Source organism: Rhodnius prolixus, unplaced genomic scaffold (assembly GCF_049639745.1).
Source record: "Rhodnius prolixus isolate KJV_2025 unplaced genomic scaffold, Rpr scaffold_9, whole genome shotgun sequence".
Classification (NCBI taxonomy): Eukaryota; Metazoa; Arthropoda; class Insecta; order Hemiptera; family Reduviidae; genus Rhodnius; species Rhodnius prolixus.
The window spans coordinates 2,452,077-2,469,400 of NW_027411604.1; the positions used below are offsets into that span (position 1 = coordinate 2,452,077).

The 17,324-nt window shown below is 30.8% G+C and overlaps 2 protein-coding genes and 1 long non-coding RNA gene across 14 annotated transcripts in view; 2 read left to right on the forward strand and 1 right to left on the reverse strand.

Moving 5' to 3' along the window:
• MICAL-like (protein) overlaps positions 1 to 4,042 on the forward strand; it is a 113,454-nt gene extending 109,412 nt beyond the window's left edge. For 8 of the 9 annotated variants that reach the window (XM_074128897.1, XM_074128899.1, XM_074128900.1 and 5 more), the window contains 3 exons: positions 1,096 to 1,198; positions 1,445 to 1,686; positions 3,513 to 4,042. In XM_074128897.1, coding sequence (XP_073984998.1) covers positions 1,096 to 1,198; positions 1,445 to 1,686; positions 3,513 to 3,694 — 527 coding nt within the window. In that variant the 3' untranslated portion in view covers positions 3,695 to 4,042. The remainder of the gene's footprint in view (positions 1 to 1,095; positions 1,199 to 1,444; positions 1,687 to 3,512) is intronic. The other variant, XM_074128895.1, reaches the window with a different exon arrangement.
• Positions 4,043 to 6,335: 2,293 nt separating this feature from the next.
• LOC141454545 (uncharacterized) lies at positions 6,336 to 12,062 on the reverse strand. Of its 4 annotated transcripts, none has more exons than XR_012458785.1 (4): positions 11,328 to 12,062; positions 9,576 to 10,908; positions 7,612 to 8,032; positions 6,336 to 6,928 (listed from the first exon to the last, which is right to left on the reverse strand). It is a non-coding gene; the product is annotated as an uncharacterized lncRNA (long non-coding RNA). The 4 variants fall into 4 exon arrangements; XR_012458784.1 differs by having other exon boundaries at positions 9,576 to 9,774; positions 10,508 to 11,841; XR_012458783.1 differs by having other exon boundaries at positions 6,336 to 6,858; positions 9,576 to 11,912.
• A 1,199-nt stretch (positions 12,063 to 13,261) lies between these two features.
• mRpL16 (mitochondrial ribosomal protein L16) lies at positions 13,262 to 16,337 on the forward strand. Its single transcript, XM_074128904.1, has 6 exons — positions 13,262 to 13,479; positions 13,562 to 13,633; positions 14,710 to 14,864; positions 15,426 to 15,557; positions 15,631 to 15,741; positions 16,053 to 16,337. Exons 1-6 carry the CDS (start codon positions 13,431 to 13,433, stop codon positions 16,266 to 16,268), a joined length of 735 nt encoding a protein of 244 aa, XP_073985005.1. The 5' UTR covers positions 13,262 to 13,430; the 3' UTR covers positions 16,269 to 16,337.
• The last annotated feature ends 987 nt before the right edge of the window (positions 16,338 to 17,324 follow it).

Consider the following 17,324-nt stretch of genomic DNA (forward strand, 5'->3'; position numbering starts at 1 on the left):
AAAGTTTATTTTGCTCCAGCGATTATTGTAATGAACTATGCGATTCGTGTTGTCAGAATTAGACATCTGGTCTTAAACATCGACCGCAAAATTGAAGAGCTTGGTGCAAAAAGGGGTTATCTACAGTTTTTTAAAAATTTTTAGTAGGGACAAAAAACTAAATATGCTTTAAGATGTATTCCTTATGTTGTGTCTGCTGTAAGGATTAGTTAATGTATTGTGATGGGGTCATTTGGGGCTCTCAATTTAAACTTTCTAGGGCATTTTTTAAGCTTGCTATAAGCAAAAGTTATTTTGCAGCTAACTCTTTTTTGCACCAAAATCATAATTTTCAGTAAAACTTAGTACATATTAAGTACTTTAGTCGAACAGATTTCTTGTTTTTTGAGCTTTTAAGTGGCATTTTGTGTCTTGTCGAAGCGAATGTTAGATATATTATTATGCCTGTCAAAAAGAAAAATAATAATCTCTACCTAATATAAACAATAAATAAACCTAATAAATTTTTTTTTAAACTAGTTTAAAAATAATTTTTTATTATTTCCTTACTACTTGGGTTACTTACCTACTTTTTAAACACAAGAAACTATTAATATTATACTTAATAAGGAGTCAAAATAACTTACATTAGGGGGAAAGAAGCACACACACACACAGACTAAGCACATACACCTTCTGTTGCCTCACAACTGAGTTAAATCATGGTTGATTGATTGCGTCATCTTTTCTGTTTGGAGCAAAAGAAAGTTATCTGCAGTAGAAAACTCATTTTTGCTCCAAATCTAATCTAGGTTAGAGAATAAGTAATAATAAACGAGTCTGCATAAAGACTCGTTTATGCACCAAAAGATGTAGAATTGAACATACAATAGGGGGCGCCACTAAACACATTTTCTGAAAAAAATGTAGATAACTCCTTTTTGCACCAAGACCTCTTCAATTGGTAAATGAACTTAGATCTTAAACTTTTCCTAAAGATTGTCTCACTCTGTATTAATGGTTCTAAATATTAAGGAACAGAGAGATCCCTTTAATCAATATACATTTAAAAGAAAAAACTTTCAAAATATAATTATAGTATAATCTAATTTTCAGAGAGCAGTATTACGCCCTATGTAGAAGAGCTGGTGCTACAATTATTTGAACTTGTCAACGAGAAAAACGAACTATTCCGGAAACAGGCGGAATTAATGTATTTGTAAGTATATTTATTTTGTATTTAACTTTCTTGAGTTCAAGCATGCCCTCAAATTTAGCAAATATGTAAATAAGAATCAGTCTCAACATTTTATGATTTTTTTTTTACCTTGTATAGTACTTTTTCTATTAATTATTTGTCTTTATTCATAGTACCTATTTATTACAGTTTAACAATTGATTTTCGAACTTTTGCATTTGCTTCACCTCATTTTCTACCCTTGTTGTTCTTTTTTCTGTTCTTCAGACGACGCCAACAACATTTAGAAGAGGAACATTCTGAACTTGAATATCAGATTAGATGTTTAATGGCCCGTCCAGAAGCGAATAAAACTGATTCAGATAAAGAACTAGAAGAACAATTAATACAGCGGTTGGTGGAGGTTGTCGAACGTAGAGATGCTATAGTCCAGTGTCTGGAAATGGATCGTCTTCGGGAAGCTGAAGAGGATAGGAGTATCAACACTCAGCTGGGTATATTCACTTTAGGTATTTACAATTTGAAAAATTCCAAGTCTAATATTTTTTTGTAATAGTACATGATAATACAAGTAGTTACAAGCAAGCAAATGTAAATGTGCACTATAATATTTTTTTTTTTATAGTTTTTTGTTTTTAGTTAGTGTATTATGAATTAATGTAACCAGTGGCGGAACTAAAATTTAAGGACGCCTAAATCAAATTTATCCGACGCATTTCTTTAACTGTGATTATTCACATTTGATATTTGGTTTGGGTGCCACCAGGTGATTCTTTGTAACATTTATTAAAGTCTACTAAATCAGCCAGGTTTTCTATAGTTTTTTCTTTCAATTTATGCAATTTCTAAAAAAAAAAAAATCATATATTAATGGCTCTGTTAAAATTTAATATGTTTAAGTGTAGTAAAAATTTCTTTTTGTTGGGGCATCTATGCTATAAAGATCTTTTATTGTTGTTCAGATGTATTTTAAAGTGCACCAACATTTCGTGAAAATTCAAAATATTGTTACGGTTTTTCTTTTTCTTTCTTTCCCTATTCTGTTCCTTCAAATTTTGATTAGTTTCACGACTATCTTTTCCTCCAAAAATTGTACTGAACTCTACGAGAATAAGAGCTTTTAATTTTTAAAATACGAGTATGTTTGGACAAGATGAAAATACCATTTTCCTGTATTTTCACAGAGCTTAAAAATTAAATTAAATTATCGTCTTTAAAATCCAAATGCTCTTTTTAACTACATTTACTTCCTTGGTATGTGTGGAACAAGCGCATCTTTATACCAAATAACGTGGTGAATACATTATAAGAATTGGTTTCATGCATTCATCTTTCTTTATAGAGCCTTCAATGTTCTCGTTGCTCAGGTCGCGTGCCTACTTTTTAATTGTTTATGTAGGCCAAAATTGCTTTATTTTAAGTAGACATAGATCTTGGGAAATGTTAATGACATGGTTCCTTCCTAGATACGTGAATCGTGCTCACCCATTTTAAATTGATCGACCAAAAGCGTAATTAACAATATATTTAGAAACATACAGCAGCAGTTTGTCGGTACAAAATACTCAATTCTTCAAACTTTTCTTTTTACTTTACATTTATCAGAAAATTTTAATTAATGACTATTTGTTAATGCAAACAAATAATTTACCTTATTTGTTTCTAGTAAAGAAAGCCTTTTCTTAAATCTACTTAACACTCTTTTAACTATTCTTAAACAAAACTCTTTTTCATAAAATTAAAGATCTTATTGAATTGTATTCTGTTTTTATGGTTATCAACCATTACCAAATTTTTGTACACCAACATCAGAACAAAGGCGTCGCCTGCTCATACCTTCCAAATGTTAAATTACTTATCTTTTATAACTAATCTTCTGGGGCCGCCCAATCTCATTCAAGTTTTCTTATTACGGTCGTAAGCCTGGTTTTTCTCTGGTCAACCCAATGTTCGCGTCTTCTGGCTTCCACTAACTAAGGTTAAAAATATTTCTTTGTTTTATCCTAGCTTTAGACCTTCTGCTAATAATAGCCAATACTAAAATCAAGAAATAAAAATTCAATCCTAGTATTGTGTTCCATTTAGCGATTGTCTGTTCCTTTGCTACAGTCGAATCTCCTGGTGGTGATAATACGTATTACGTAATTTTGAGCTCAGACCAATTTCTAAAAAAAAAAACACAATGGATTCAGTACTGATTGAATAACAATGTTTAGCTCCTTATACAGTTCGGCAACTGTGATGTACTCGTTTTTATTTACTTTATTCGAATTATATACTTACATGTACTTATCTACTTATGTAGATGATTTGTTAGGATATATTTTGTTTACAGCAATGGCAAAAGAAGTAAAACTTACATCCTCCACTACAAAGAAGAAGCATAAGAAAACTAAAGACAAACAAAATGTAATGAAAATGATGGATTTGGATAAAGATGTTGATGATTCGGAAAAAGAATCTAAAAAGAAGAAAAAATGGTTTACATTACATCATATTAAAGGAAAACACTTGTGATATAGGTTCTCTTTGTTTTTGTTTCAATTTTCATTTTCGATTTTGTTAAATTATTTTTATTTCCGTTTATCATATTGTATACATAATTTCTTTCATTTTTGTCTTTTATCATCAGCATTATTTTATCAAGAAACGTTCTTGTTGTAGTTGAATTTTTTTTTGTTATTTCCTATAAATCATAATAACAATGTTTGGTATGTAAAGCAAAACATTTATTATTTTTTTAAATGAAGGAATCATTTCATTTCTAATAAAGGAGAAACGAAAAATGGAAAAAAGAAATTTGATATTTAATTATTGTGACTGAATTAGTTGTAAGTAAAAATAAATAAATAGATTTAATTTTAATTTTTGTTAATATTATTTATATTATCATAAATAAATCTACGTCAACTACTACTACTACATAGCTCTACAGCCCGGGGTGGGCCTTGGCTTCCTTAATAATGCGACTCCAGACATCTCCATTGGCCTTTTTTTGTCCTCCATCCTGACACTCCAAGGACTCTCAAGTCCTCCTCAACATCATCAAGCCAACGTCTTCGCGGTCGGCCAACTCTCTTCTTCATGCCTATGACGGCACCACGCAGCAGTCTGCTCGGCATCCTGTCTTCTGGCATTCTTGCAATATGGCCTAACCATTCCAGTCGTCGAGCCTTGATGAAACGGACCACATTCTCAGCCCCATATAAAGCTCACAGTTTTTTTCTGGGTCTCCATGTGCGAGAAGTCGTGTCGAAAACTGGACCATAAATCCTCCTTAAGATCTTACGTTCAAAAACATTGAGACTATCTATCATGGCAGATGTGTGAACGTCCATGTTTCAGCACCGTATGTAAGAACCGGCCTGATTAAGTTTCTATAAAGCCTTATCTTCGAGGTTCTGGACAGATAGGAGGTCTTAAACATGTTAGCGAAGTAAGCTCGGTTTGCAGACATTATTCTCCCTTTCATTTCGCTTACCATTCTATTTCCCTCGTTAAGTTCAGACCCCAGGTACGTGAAGCTTTTAACACGTTCGAACGTAAATCCTTCTACTTTCAATTCCTCGCAGCTGCACTCTGGGCTAGTGCTCATGTATTTTGTTTTGCATTCGTTTATTATCATATATACATCTTTAAAAGTCCTCAATTTCCCAGAACAGCAATTAGTGTAGTAAGACTTGTTCATTTAAAGAGAAACTGAAGGTGAAAAGAAAATGAGAAGATCAGGAAACTTAATATTAAACAAAAAGGTAAGTAAGAAGTTGTTAAACTAGCCGAAGAATTAGATTCATACATGAATATTTATAATAAACGACTTCTCCTTACGATTCTTAAAATTCATGCATTACACTGATTGATTAAAGAATTCAGTTAGGGACACCTTCTTGTATCTACATTTGGAAATGATTAAAGACGACGACGTCTGATTAATTTATGGAGTTGAAAAAGGGTACAAATAAAGAAAGGTAAAGACGTAAGTAAACGTTCAATTGTTCATTTTTTCCAAGTCTACTCATCATGAAAAGCCGGTAGAGAAACTCGCTTATCGAATCACATCTTGATGTCTTGAATGAGTTTATCATCATTCCATTATATTATTTCCAAAATATTCGTTACATACAAATACATTATAAGTTACAAAGCAATAACTGAATTTAACAACAAACATATATATTTTCATATTTCTGATTTCGTTTGCAATGATCTGGTTTCGTTAACTCGATCTTTTTCTCAATAAGATACTGGATATCCATTGTTTTCTTTCAAGTAGCATTTAGTTTCGAGCTGAAGATAAAATTTGGAAAGGGGGGGGCGCTTTCTGGAAGAAATGGACTTGCTGTCCCTGTTCACGGCACCAAAACCCACGGCTAATGTCGTTAGATTAGTTTTAAAAAATTGGAAGTTTTTAAAGAATAAAACAATGAATTGTGTTGGGAAAATTTGTAAGAAGACACTTGTGTGACATCATTTCATGGTAACTAGTGTCTTTTTTCCGCTATCAAATTTATTCAATTCTTGCCGTTCCTATTTTTTACGTTTATTTATTGTAATTAGTGTAGGTATATTTAGAAACAATAAATAGAACTTTTGAGGGACCTGCCAGCTGTGGCTGATATAGTGATCACTGGCAGGGAGTAGGTTACTTTATGGTTATAAATCTCACTGGGGTAGAGTACGTGCGTGCTTAATTTGATAGTATTTGTTATTGATTATTCATCGCGGAGGTCGCCGGCTAAAGAATGTAGAAGAATGTTAATTTAGATCGCTTATATATGATAGATGCGTTTTATTTGTTTTTACATATGTATATTACAAACACGAAAATCCAATGATAAAAGGTCACATTTAAGAAATAGATACTATGCAATACAAGACGAGTGTAGTCAACTTAAATAAATCTAAAACTTCATTACTATGTATAAAGATCAGTACTAAAATATTCTGATCATAAAAGAATACATTTGCGTTTCGCCGGACTAAAGTGAGTGACACAAAATGTATTGCGGATGCCGTATAATATATTTATTAGTGGATTTTCCTGCTATTTTATTCTTAATCGTTTACAAAAAAATACTTATGTTCAATTAATATTCAATTTCTTTACAAGTAATAACTAGTACAATATTCTAATCTTTAGAACGAATTTCCAAGTAAACTTTTTCGTATTCGATCCTTTATTTTTCAGTATCGCACTCAATTTAATATTAGACAGAACGTTTAAAATATCTAGTGCGTCTTTACGACGCCTTTTTTTCCTCTTTATCTATGGCTTTCATCGAAGTTATAACCTTTAGGGGTCTTTCATAATTCTCAGCAGTACGCCCACAAAGAAGTTGTGCATCCATCTCTTTTCTTGACAATTAACAAACCGAGGAAATCTACCAACACATTATCTGTGGAGCTGTGTTCCTTCAGGTAGGCTTATTTGTTATTTAATATGTTCATAGCATGTTTTCTTTTAAAAACTCTATTCAATAATTCATTACCGACATTACTCGTCCAACGAGACTGAATATTATCAAAAACTGCATTACTGTATTTCCTTATTCAATTAGCTGAATATCACAGACGTACTCGAGACTTACACATAATTGTTACACATGAACTGTTACACAATCTATTGAACTTGCTTCGACTGTTACTTTTGTTGAACATGAATTAGTTACCTTCACAGTTGACTGTCAAAAACATGGATTGTATTAATATCTTCTTACTCACATAGAGTTAATTGTCATAACTTATACGACACTGAAACAATTTACCAATCACTGGCGTTTTTAAAAAGCACTAAGACTAACCTTAAGACGTCTGATACAGTGAATTAAAAGAATTCCTTCTTCTATTTTCATATTTAAGTGAGTGTAACACGTAATAATTAGTATAATTGTATATTGTTCACAAACACTTTTAAATACTTCGTTATTTAAGACTGTTTTTTTATATTTTTAGCTGATATTTGCAAATTTTATTTCTATAATAATTTTTTGTCAGTATTGTAGTCAAGTTCAGAGTAAAACGTAATCGCGATTCATGATTAATTTATTCACAAACAGATAAACGTCTATAGGTTAGTTTTAGTAATGGGTTAAGATTCATTTAGATTAGTTGCCGCATGATTGACGATTAATTTAGATTAGTCAATCAAGAGCAATTTACAAACAATTCAGTCATTAGTTGGACTTTTTTAATTATTTAAATTAATCATTAGCCTTAATTGTGATTTAATCATTTATTTATTACTTTTGGTGACTCTCTAGACTTCAAAAAGACCTAACCTCTCACATTTAAACAAGTTGACGACTTACTAGTATTATTTAGGGCTAACTTGCACCCAAATATAATTATGTTGGTCACTCGCTAGACTTGTATAGTACAATCTTACATTCAAATTTAATTATGTTGGCGACTCACTAGATCTCTGTAGGACTCACCTTTTCTCTCAATATTTAAGCATGTTTAATGTAGATTATGTGTGTTATTATACTTTTCCAATGAAATTAATTGTATTCATATGGAATAATGTGTTTTTTGGAATTATATTTCATTATAATTGAATGAAAAGATCAAGGTTTTTATAAAAAAAAAGATCAAATCTTTAGTTTAATCACAGTCTTCTTTATTTAATTTTTATAATATACATAAATTGTTACAGATGTTTTTCTTAATGCTAGGTTACATTTTAACATAAACAAGTCAACATTTTAATTATTTCAGTTACAATAAATGATGTTGATTTTCAGAATTAATACTGCTGATACCAGAGTACTGCCTGCAAAACTGTTCATCAATGGAAGCCCAAGAGAAAAAGACGTCAATCCAATGTGAATATATCAACAAACATTGGTTAGGAATCTATAAAAAAAGGTAAGTAGTTATTATTCGTAATATGCATGTTTTTATCAAAATTAAAAATTTATTTATTTTTCCATTCAATGTGTTAATTAATATCAAAAAGTGAAAATAAAGAGAAAAAAATTAATTATATTTTATTAATATTAAAAAAGATAACCTAGAAGGAAGGTTACAAAGTCTAAAGAGTAGTAGAAGTAAATAAGATAACCTAAAAGGAAGGTTACAAAGTCTAGAGAGTAGTAGAAGTAAAAAAGAAAACCTAATAGGAAGGTTACAGGGTCTAGAGAGTGGTAGAAGTAAAAAAGGAAACCTAGAGGGAAGGTTAAACAATGGCCGACAGGTCGTGAGAGTGTGCAAGAGCAACAGACCAGCTGGAGCGATCTAGGAGGCTACCGATCAGGTGAGTTTATTGGCCGCCATCTTGCTCTGGGAGGCTATATAACTAAGTTCGCTGGAAGGGTGGGGTAGGGCGGGGAGAACCGTCGAAGCGACAACATCTCCCGACATCATGATTCTTTGAGAGAGAGGTGATGGATGTTAGACTAGACTAGATAAAGAGATATGTTTGGAGCGACGAGCGATCTACCCCCCTGCATCACTCAAGTCGTACTGACGAGAATTTGTGTTGCTGCCGTATATATAGGGAAGGTTACACCACTGCTACCTAATGGCAACTTCTGGAACTATTTTCTCACCTGTCTGATAAGTGGCGCCCTCTGACGGATTTTTTGGGAACTATTTTTTCACCTGTCTGATAAGTGGCGTTCTCTGACGGATTTTTTTAGAACTAATTTTATTTTTACCTAAATTCATTATTTTTATACATTATACACCATTTTTTAATGTCTTTTTTGCATGCTATACTTTTGTATTATATTTTTAAATATGTAAGAAAATAAATAAAGACAGTTATTAATAGCAAAGGTTTTTCTTTATTCTGGCAACATCCTCTTTTCCGTAATGAGGAAAATTTCAGCAAGCAAATCAACAAGCAATCCTGAGGTGATGTTATAGCATTTTATTATTGAACTAAACCTTTTTTAAAGGAAATTCAACTTTTAGAATTAACTTTTTGTTTTGTTTCAACTAACGTAATATATTCAATTTTCTCTTTTAAAAAGAAGGTTTAATGTAGTTGAAAATTATTGAATAAAGACTGCAGAAGTTGCATGCTACTACATTATATTTGATATAGAATTTATCATTCAAATTGAAACAAATATGATTGAAAATAGCTATTTATTAATACAAAAATGATTAAATTATTGTTTGTAAAACGTAAACCGTCATACATAAACGTTAATTACAATTAATTAAATATTCAAGAAAGCACGAAAACCAGAAAAAAGTTTTTCATGTAGTAAAAGTGAAAGTTGTTTAGCTCGATTGAAAAAGCTAAAGTATTTTTGCGAATCATTTTACTTATTTAAAACCTTCTGACAAAAATATTAATTCAAACGAAAAGATCTAATTTATCGGCAAAAAGGTTTTATTTCATATTAAAATGCTATGAACATATTAAATAAATAACAAATAAGCCTACCTGAAGGATAACCGCTTCACAGATAGTGTGGTTGGTAGATTTCCTCGGTTTGTTTATTGTCAACAAAAGTAATGGATGCAAATCACTTCAACTTCTTTGTGGGCATGCTGCTCAGGATGAAGAAAGGCCCCTAAAGGTGATAACTTCAGATGAAAGGTGGAGCTTAACTGAGCTGTTAGTCTTCATGTGGATGAAAGCACTAGATAAAGAGGAAAAACATTATATTAAAACCTCAGCAACTTATTCGAATTTAATTCACACCTAATAGATTGTTATAGACACTGTAGAATCATTATTATTCTGTTACCCTAAACCTATTTTTAAGCAGATTAAATCTGTTTCTGATAAATTTAACCATTTTACATTCACTTTCCTGGTCAAATGGTCTAATCTGGAGCAAAGTGAATTAAAATTAGTTAGGTCCACCATGCTGGATAATATAGCTAATTTATTCATCTTTACACGCATGTTTTTTTGGTATTATCACCGGTTTTGGGCTTTCATACTACTTAAACAGAAAAATCTTCATTCCGAAATTATTCAACTAATTTCACACCTATGAGAATACGTAAGTAATGCGAAGTAATCGTAGCATGATATTGAAACATGTTGGAGCATATTATCCAGATCACTTTCTTTTTATTCAAATTAAATCTATTACTACCAAAATAATCCATTTTGCATTCAATTTTCTTGGAGAAAAGTTATAACTTACATTAACTTAAAAGTTTAACTTAGGTTTTTTAGAACTGAAATCTTTTTGTAGACGAAAATTAATTAAATTTCTAAGATTACACACAAACATAAAATATTTAATACTTGCATTTTTCAATCAGTTTGAATCTTTTTTCATTAAACTAAAAGTAATGATTTATCTGGATTTTTTTCCCTGTTAACATGCTTTAGAAATAATAAATAATGGTTAAGACTACCTGATGTAGAATTCCACAAATTAACAGGATAAGTTCCAAGATTTCATGAACAAATGTAGAAATTAGATGTGAATCACCTCAACTTATATGGGAGTGCTGCTGGATGAAAAGAAGGACCATGATCAAGAATACCCAGCGAAGGGCAGAAAGGGTTCTTGAGCAAAGGCCCTGGATGAAGAGAAAAACATACTACATTTTAAAACACATTTATCACATAATAAAACACTTTTATATGGAAACCTTTTTAATGCAATTTTTATATAAAAACATAAGATGAGTTGAGGCATAGCCTCTAAATAAAACAGTCTACTATATGGGATCCAAGACTTCAAAATTAACAATTAACATTGCAACTAAATAACCAATTTTGAAGATATATTTATCACACAGAAGTTGAAATGCTGTAAAGAAGATTTAATCTGTGTAAGCTTCATAATTAATATTACGTTACAGATTAGTACAACATAATGTAAAGCCAGGACAAAAGTAATTTAGCACACTTCCCTTGTGCATACATAAGACAAACCGAACATATTATCACTTTTATATATAATTTTAATAGCATAGTCTGATAATTTATCTTATAAACATCTATAGAAAAAAAATTGTTTTAAACATCTTAATTTTTCTATGAAATAATAAATAATTAATCATAAAGACTGCAAAAGAAGGGGAGCAAAATGAAGAGTAAAAAATAGGAGCTAAAAGGGATTTATCATTTATACTTTATATTGAATAGAAATATTGAGTATAGAAAACCAGTGAACTTGGAGGTGTTACAGCCATGCACATGCAATTTTATATAAGATTAAGAACTTACTTGTTTTTCAACCAATTTTGCACTTAAAGTTTCCTTATTTTTGTAAAACATTAGCTTCATTATTCTGTCTCAGGTAGTGTCTTTGGAAGAAAGAATAATTGCGTACTCTTTGACCCTGCGCTGGTTACTACTTATTTTACTGTGACTCCAGTTTATCTCTCTAACCTAGAGAATAATTGCTCTCCGACAACATCTCCCTTACCATTACCCAACATCATGATTCTTTGGGAGAGAGGTGATGAATGTTAGACTGGACTAAACAAAGATATGTTTGGAGTAACAGTGCTACCTACCCGACTGCATTACTCAGGTCGTACTGACGAGAATTTGCTTTGTTCACGTATAGAGGAAGGTTACAGCACTGCCATCTAGTAGTAAATATTTAAACTACTTAAACTGCCTACTTTGTGGCGTTTTCTAACGGATTTTTTTGGAACTATTTTTAGTTTTTGATTTATTTTTCTTTTATATTTCGTCGTGATTTTATTATTTTTTTAAAATAAAATATTGTATTATATTTTTTAAATATGTAAGGAAATAAATAATGACAATTATTAAAATTAAAGTTTTTCTTTATTCTGGCAACAATTACACATTATTCTTTGTATTGATGTTTTTCATCGTCTTTTTCGAATTGATGAAAATTTCAGCAAGGCAGTATATGGAATTATTTAAATTATAAATCTCTAATTATAATGCATAGGATTGTAAAAAGTAAATTATTTGAACCTTATTAACAATCCTGAGGTAGTGCTATAGTATTTTATTGATGAACTAAACCTTTTTTTAAAGCAAATTCAACTTTTAGTCCAGAATTAATTTTTTTTTTTTTTCAATATTCAATATATTCAATTTTCTTTAAATGCAATTTTTTGATTTGTTTTGCATGCTACTGTATTATATTTTTCATTAAAATTAAAACATATATGATTGAAAATAGCTATTTGTTAATACAAAAATGATTAAATTATTTTTTGAAAAACGTAAACCGTCATACATAAACATTAATTTTGTTTGTAAAACACATCTCTACTCCAATTTTCTAAGATTAGCATTTTCAAAAACTATTTTTTATTATTTTTTTTCATGTAATAAAAGTGAAAGTTGTTTAACTTGATTGGAAAAAACTGAAAAAAAAAAAAAAATTCAAGCAGTTTAAATCTGTTTCTAATCATTTGACATTCAATTTTCTGAGAAAATGGTCTAATTTGTAGGAAAATGAATTAAAATTAGTTAGGTCCACCATGCTGGATAATATAGCTAATTTATTCATCTTTAGACGCATGCTTTTTTTGGTATTATCAATGGTTTTGGGCTTTCAAACATCATAAGAAGTAGATTAATTTAATTTTAATTACACTCACTACACTTAGGGATACCAAAAGCATGGTGCAACGACGGATAAAATCAGCTTGATTTTACATAGATAACTTGGAAGGGCAGACATGGACCGGGAACAAAGGCACTAGATAAGGATAAAAAAAAAATAAAAGGATCAACTTACCCTTACTAATCATTGATTATGAATTAGGAACCATTCTAACTCACAAAATTACTTTTTCTTTTACATTTTTATTGGGCTAGGGCTCGTAGACTTTCTCAGTACAGCTTAAATACCACTGATCGACTTTATCACTTCATGTTTTTTTTTTTTTTTAAATAAATAAACTTATTTTATAATTATTCTTAAGTGATAAATCAAAGATTTTACTCATTGCAGCTAATGAATAACTCATTCAATCACGAATTTTAACTTACCAGAATGAAATCACGATTTTACAGACAATTAATCTTATTGAAATTTATGCTATTGACGTAATTTATAATACCTAATAACCGTTAAATCGAAGTACATATTTGTATTTTAATAAATCAAATTAAACTTGAAATTGCAATCAAAATTCTATGTAAGTAGTTCTAACTTTGACCACAACTATACACTTACGTATCTAAGGAAGGTTGCATTTAACTTGTTTATAACTCCAAGGTGGATTTGAATTTCGTATTTTGAACCTTTTTTAGAGTGAAATTAAAGTTTTTATAAGAGATTTCAATGTAAATTTTTATCTCTATTGTTATACATCAGTTGCTTTAATTATAAAAATGGCTATTGTACATAAAACTTGGACCAACCTTAATTCATCTATTCTAGGTAAATTAGATGTAACTTTGAATTTTACTTATCTGTTTTTAGAGAAGAGCTTGAAGTTAATTGTGTCAAAAAATATTTTCAGGAAAACTTCATTCTTCCTGTAGTGTGCAAATTTGTGGCATCAAGTATTTTCCTCCGCCACCAACTTATGAAGGTGTGTATTGGTGTTGAACTGCCATCCAGAAAAAATTTCCATTTTGTTTTGACCCTTTGCTATTTATAATCCTAAGATCTTTTTAGAAGTCAATCGTGCTAAGTAACCATGTGCAATGAAAATATTACAGTCTTCTAGGTTACCAGTTGATTTTTATTGATAAGACTTGCTTAAGTCGAAGAGAAACTTTGTTTCTTTTTAAAGAAAATAAATGAAAACAACTTAAATAATCCTTAGACTAAATAACATAGAATTAAATTCAGAGCTGTATGAGCTTCTAACATGTCTCATCCAGTTAAAACCCTGTAACGTAATTATCATTTTTCGAACATTTTTTAGGAAATCTATGTACCTTTTATGAAAGTGACATGCCCTCATTGTCTCTAGAACTACATATAAAGGAAGAGATCGACCTTTACCGTTCTAATGCCAAAGTTAGGTATTTGAAGGAGTAAGGCTGGAAACATAGTGGAGCGGCGAGCAAAGCGGCAAAAACAATAACTAGAAATAGAGTTGCTCTATCTTCGCTTTGCTCGCCACTATGCGCGGTCCCATATGGTAACTTCTGTTTGATTTCGCCGCTTCGCTCTTCGCTATCATCGCCGCTTTGCTCGCCGCTCCACTATGTTTCCAGCCTAACTTAGTTTTGTAGCGGAATATCAATTTCAGGTTGGTAAAGTTAGTATTCCAAGGATATTGTTTTAAATTCCTGTCAACTTCAAATTTATAGCACACCATCTCGTACTTGCGTTAACTACCATCTATTATCATCGATTCATCCTCAACTTGTTCCCTCATTGGAAATATTCTCCATTTTTGTAACCCAATGGAGGTAATCCACCTGCTTTCTTGATCTCGTTATCGTGTTCATCACTTCTAGGGAACATCTGTTAGTAATCATAGTTGGTATTTGTAAATTTTTTGCCGTTATTTTGGCCAAATTTTAATTTAATTATTTATGGCCCATAAAAGACACAATCTGAAAAATATCAATAATTTAGTGTTTCTGATTTACTACTTCGTTAATTCCTAAAACTGTTTTCTACTGTTTTAAATAAATTGAATTTTAATTTTAGGCATGGAGATACCTGAGAAAAGTAAATTGAAATTTATGGAAAAAACACCAAATTTAGGAAATATTAAGATGCCAAAAATGATAAAAAATTTAAGATTTATGAGAGGACCAGAACAAATACACAATTCTTTTATACATAAACAATATGGCATAATTGTAAGTAAAGAAATATTTATAAACTAAACCCGTTACAAAATTTTTAATTTAAATAAAAAAGAAGCTTGATTTTGGGTTTAATATATTCTTACTAATTTACGGAACCCTTTTTTACGAAAAGCGTAGTAAGTATTTTTACATACTGAGCAAAATTGTAAGTACTAAAATAGAGGAAGTATTTCATCAAGAAATTTAGTGCGAAAAAACGCTTAAATACACTTCAGCTCTCTCTTTTTTGATCTAGAATTTTACCTGTATATTTAAAATTTTATTTAATTTTTTTGTTGTCTTGTTAATGAGGTTGTATCCGACTTGCACTTTACTTGCTGAGTCTCCGAAATAGAAATCTCTAATCCAAGCTGTTTAATCACAGGTATTGGATAAAAGTCCAAAAATAGTCAGGGATATAATAAAATGCGTGCCACGTCGGATACAGTCAAATACATTATCCAGCAACGTGAATCTTGCCAAATTTTCAACAAAAAGTTTTTCTTTCGCGATTTGGAGAGGCATATGTTACAATCACAGTTGAAAATGTCCTAAAATTTATTTAATATTTAGGCATTAGGTGGAGGTCGAATGCGACATGGTCATTTTGAAATGGTTCGTTTGACAGTTGGAAGAAAAATGGATCCTACTAGGATGTTCGCTATTTGGAGAGTTGATCCGCCATGGCAACCAGTTACCAAGAAGGTACTAAGTTTTTATAACTTGACGATTTTTAGCCTTCTTTTAGAGCCTTTAAATAACTTCTTTTTCTTTTAAGGGTCAAGGACAAAGAATGGGTGGTGGTAAAGGTGCTATAGATCATTATGTCACGCCGATCAAAGCGGATAGAGTTATTATCGAACTGGGTGGAAAATGTACATTTGACGAAGTAAGCATATTTGTATTCTGGCTAGTATGTAAGTTAATGATGATAAGTTCAAGTAATTGCTGGATATTAAAGCAATATTATACCGTGATAAGAGGCTTCTTGTGCCGAACATTTTTAAGGCCAGTAGAAGGAACGAGTCCTTATGATAAGGTCCGAAGTATTCTCAATCCTATACTACATTCTTTGGACAGTTCTGCATTAGTCCCAGCAAATAGCCTAATCCATATTAAATCAAAAGTTTTAGTTTAGTTTTGGTGATAAACAATAATTGAAAGTTTAGAAAGAACTTAATTAGATTTATCATTTTTTAGGTAAAAGGCTTCTTAGGCACAATAGCGCACAACTTACCATTTAAAGCGGAAGCTATATCGCATGAAATCCTGGAAGAAAGGAGACGTCTTGAAAAGAAAGCCGAAGAAGATAATCTAAACCCTTACACCTTTGAATATTTAATAAAGAATAATATGGGCAATTGTCAATCATGGATCAGAAGAATAGACCATTTCCATTTTGGAAAATATATTTAAATATACTGAATTGTTTTGTATGTAGTTCATTCTTTTGTTTGAGAAAAATAAAGTTATTTATGTCATTAATTTTTTTTGCGTAATTTATTGAAACTCCTTAAGATCTTAAGGTAATGTACAAGTATTCATAGAAAAGGGCCAAAAACATCACATGTACTAGGGATATCGGAAAATTAATTGTCAATAGACGAATTATTAAGTGTTTTGGACGAATAATTTTAGCTCTCACTTAACATTTGAAAATTTTAAGATTTTTTATGGAATGATAGAATTTTAGTCATACTACAAACTAAATATAAAAACTAGAGCTGTGTAATTACAATTACAAGCCATGGATAGACAACATTATGTACACAGTTCACTCGTAAGAAAGGTGAAGATAAAAATACCTTCAAGTAAAGCTATGGGTCCCCCTTTTAAGTACCATTAAGCCAAGTATTTAGGGCTCATTTGCTAAGTAAGGAAGAACTTACCTTCTTACAAAAGAGTCAATACATTTTCATGTTCAGGGTCATTTTTCATGTAAAAATCTACAATTTAGAAAAGAATATATTGTAGAATATTGAGATAATTTTTTAAAATACATAATGGTCCATTATGAGGTCGTCTTTAGTTTAAATGTCATTGTTTTTATAGCGTTTGATTATAATTTGTTTAAATAAAAATTTCTACAGCTAGTAATAAGGTTATGGCGAAATAATGAGGTCAGTACATTAATATTTTCTTTCCTTTATATCTTTAAGAAGAGGTTTTTCGCTTTAAAGTTTACGTGTTTGTTTTTGGAAAGCAGGCGTATATTAGGTGTACCCTTTGTTTTGGTTGCATGATGATGAGTTAGTATTTGTCCAAGTAACCACTTCTCTATCACACATCCTTACATGTGTTGTGAAGCTGTCAGTGAGAGGCATCAGTACAGAAAGTTATGCGTAATGATTACTTTGAGAATTTAGTTTAATTAATGATCTAGGAATGATTTAAGGCACTTAGTGGCGCTGAATAGTAGATAAGCACCCGGAACTCACCGGCCTATTCAGCAGAAGGTAAATTCGGCAGACA

What these genes read in the sequence shown, in the direction of transcription:
- mRpL16 (XM_074128904.1), top strand. Translation starts at nt 13,431, where the DNA reads ATGGCTATTGTACATAAAACTTGGACCAACCTTAATTCATCTATTCTA. An exon ending in CCTTAATTCATCTATTCTAG is followed by an intron (nt 13,480 to 13,561) that starts GTAAATTAGATG and finishes AAATATTTTCAG; the next exon opens with GAAAACTTCATTCTTCCTGT. An exon ending in ATAAACAATATGGCATAATT is followed by an intron (nt 14,865 to 15,425) that starts GTAAGTAAAGAA and finishes TTTAATATTTAG; the next exon opens with GCATTAGGTGGAGGTCGAAT.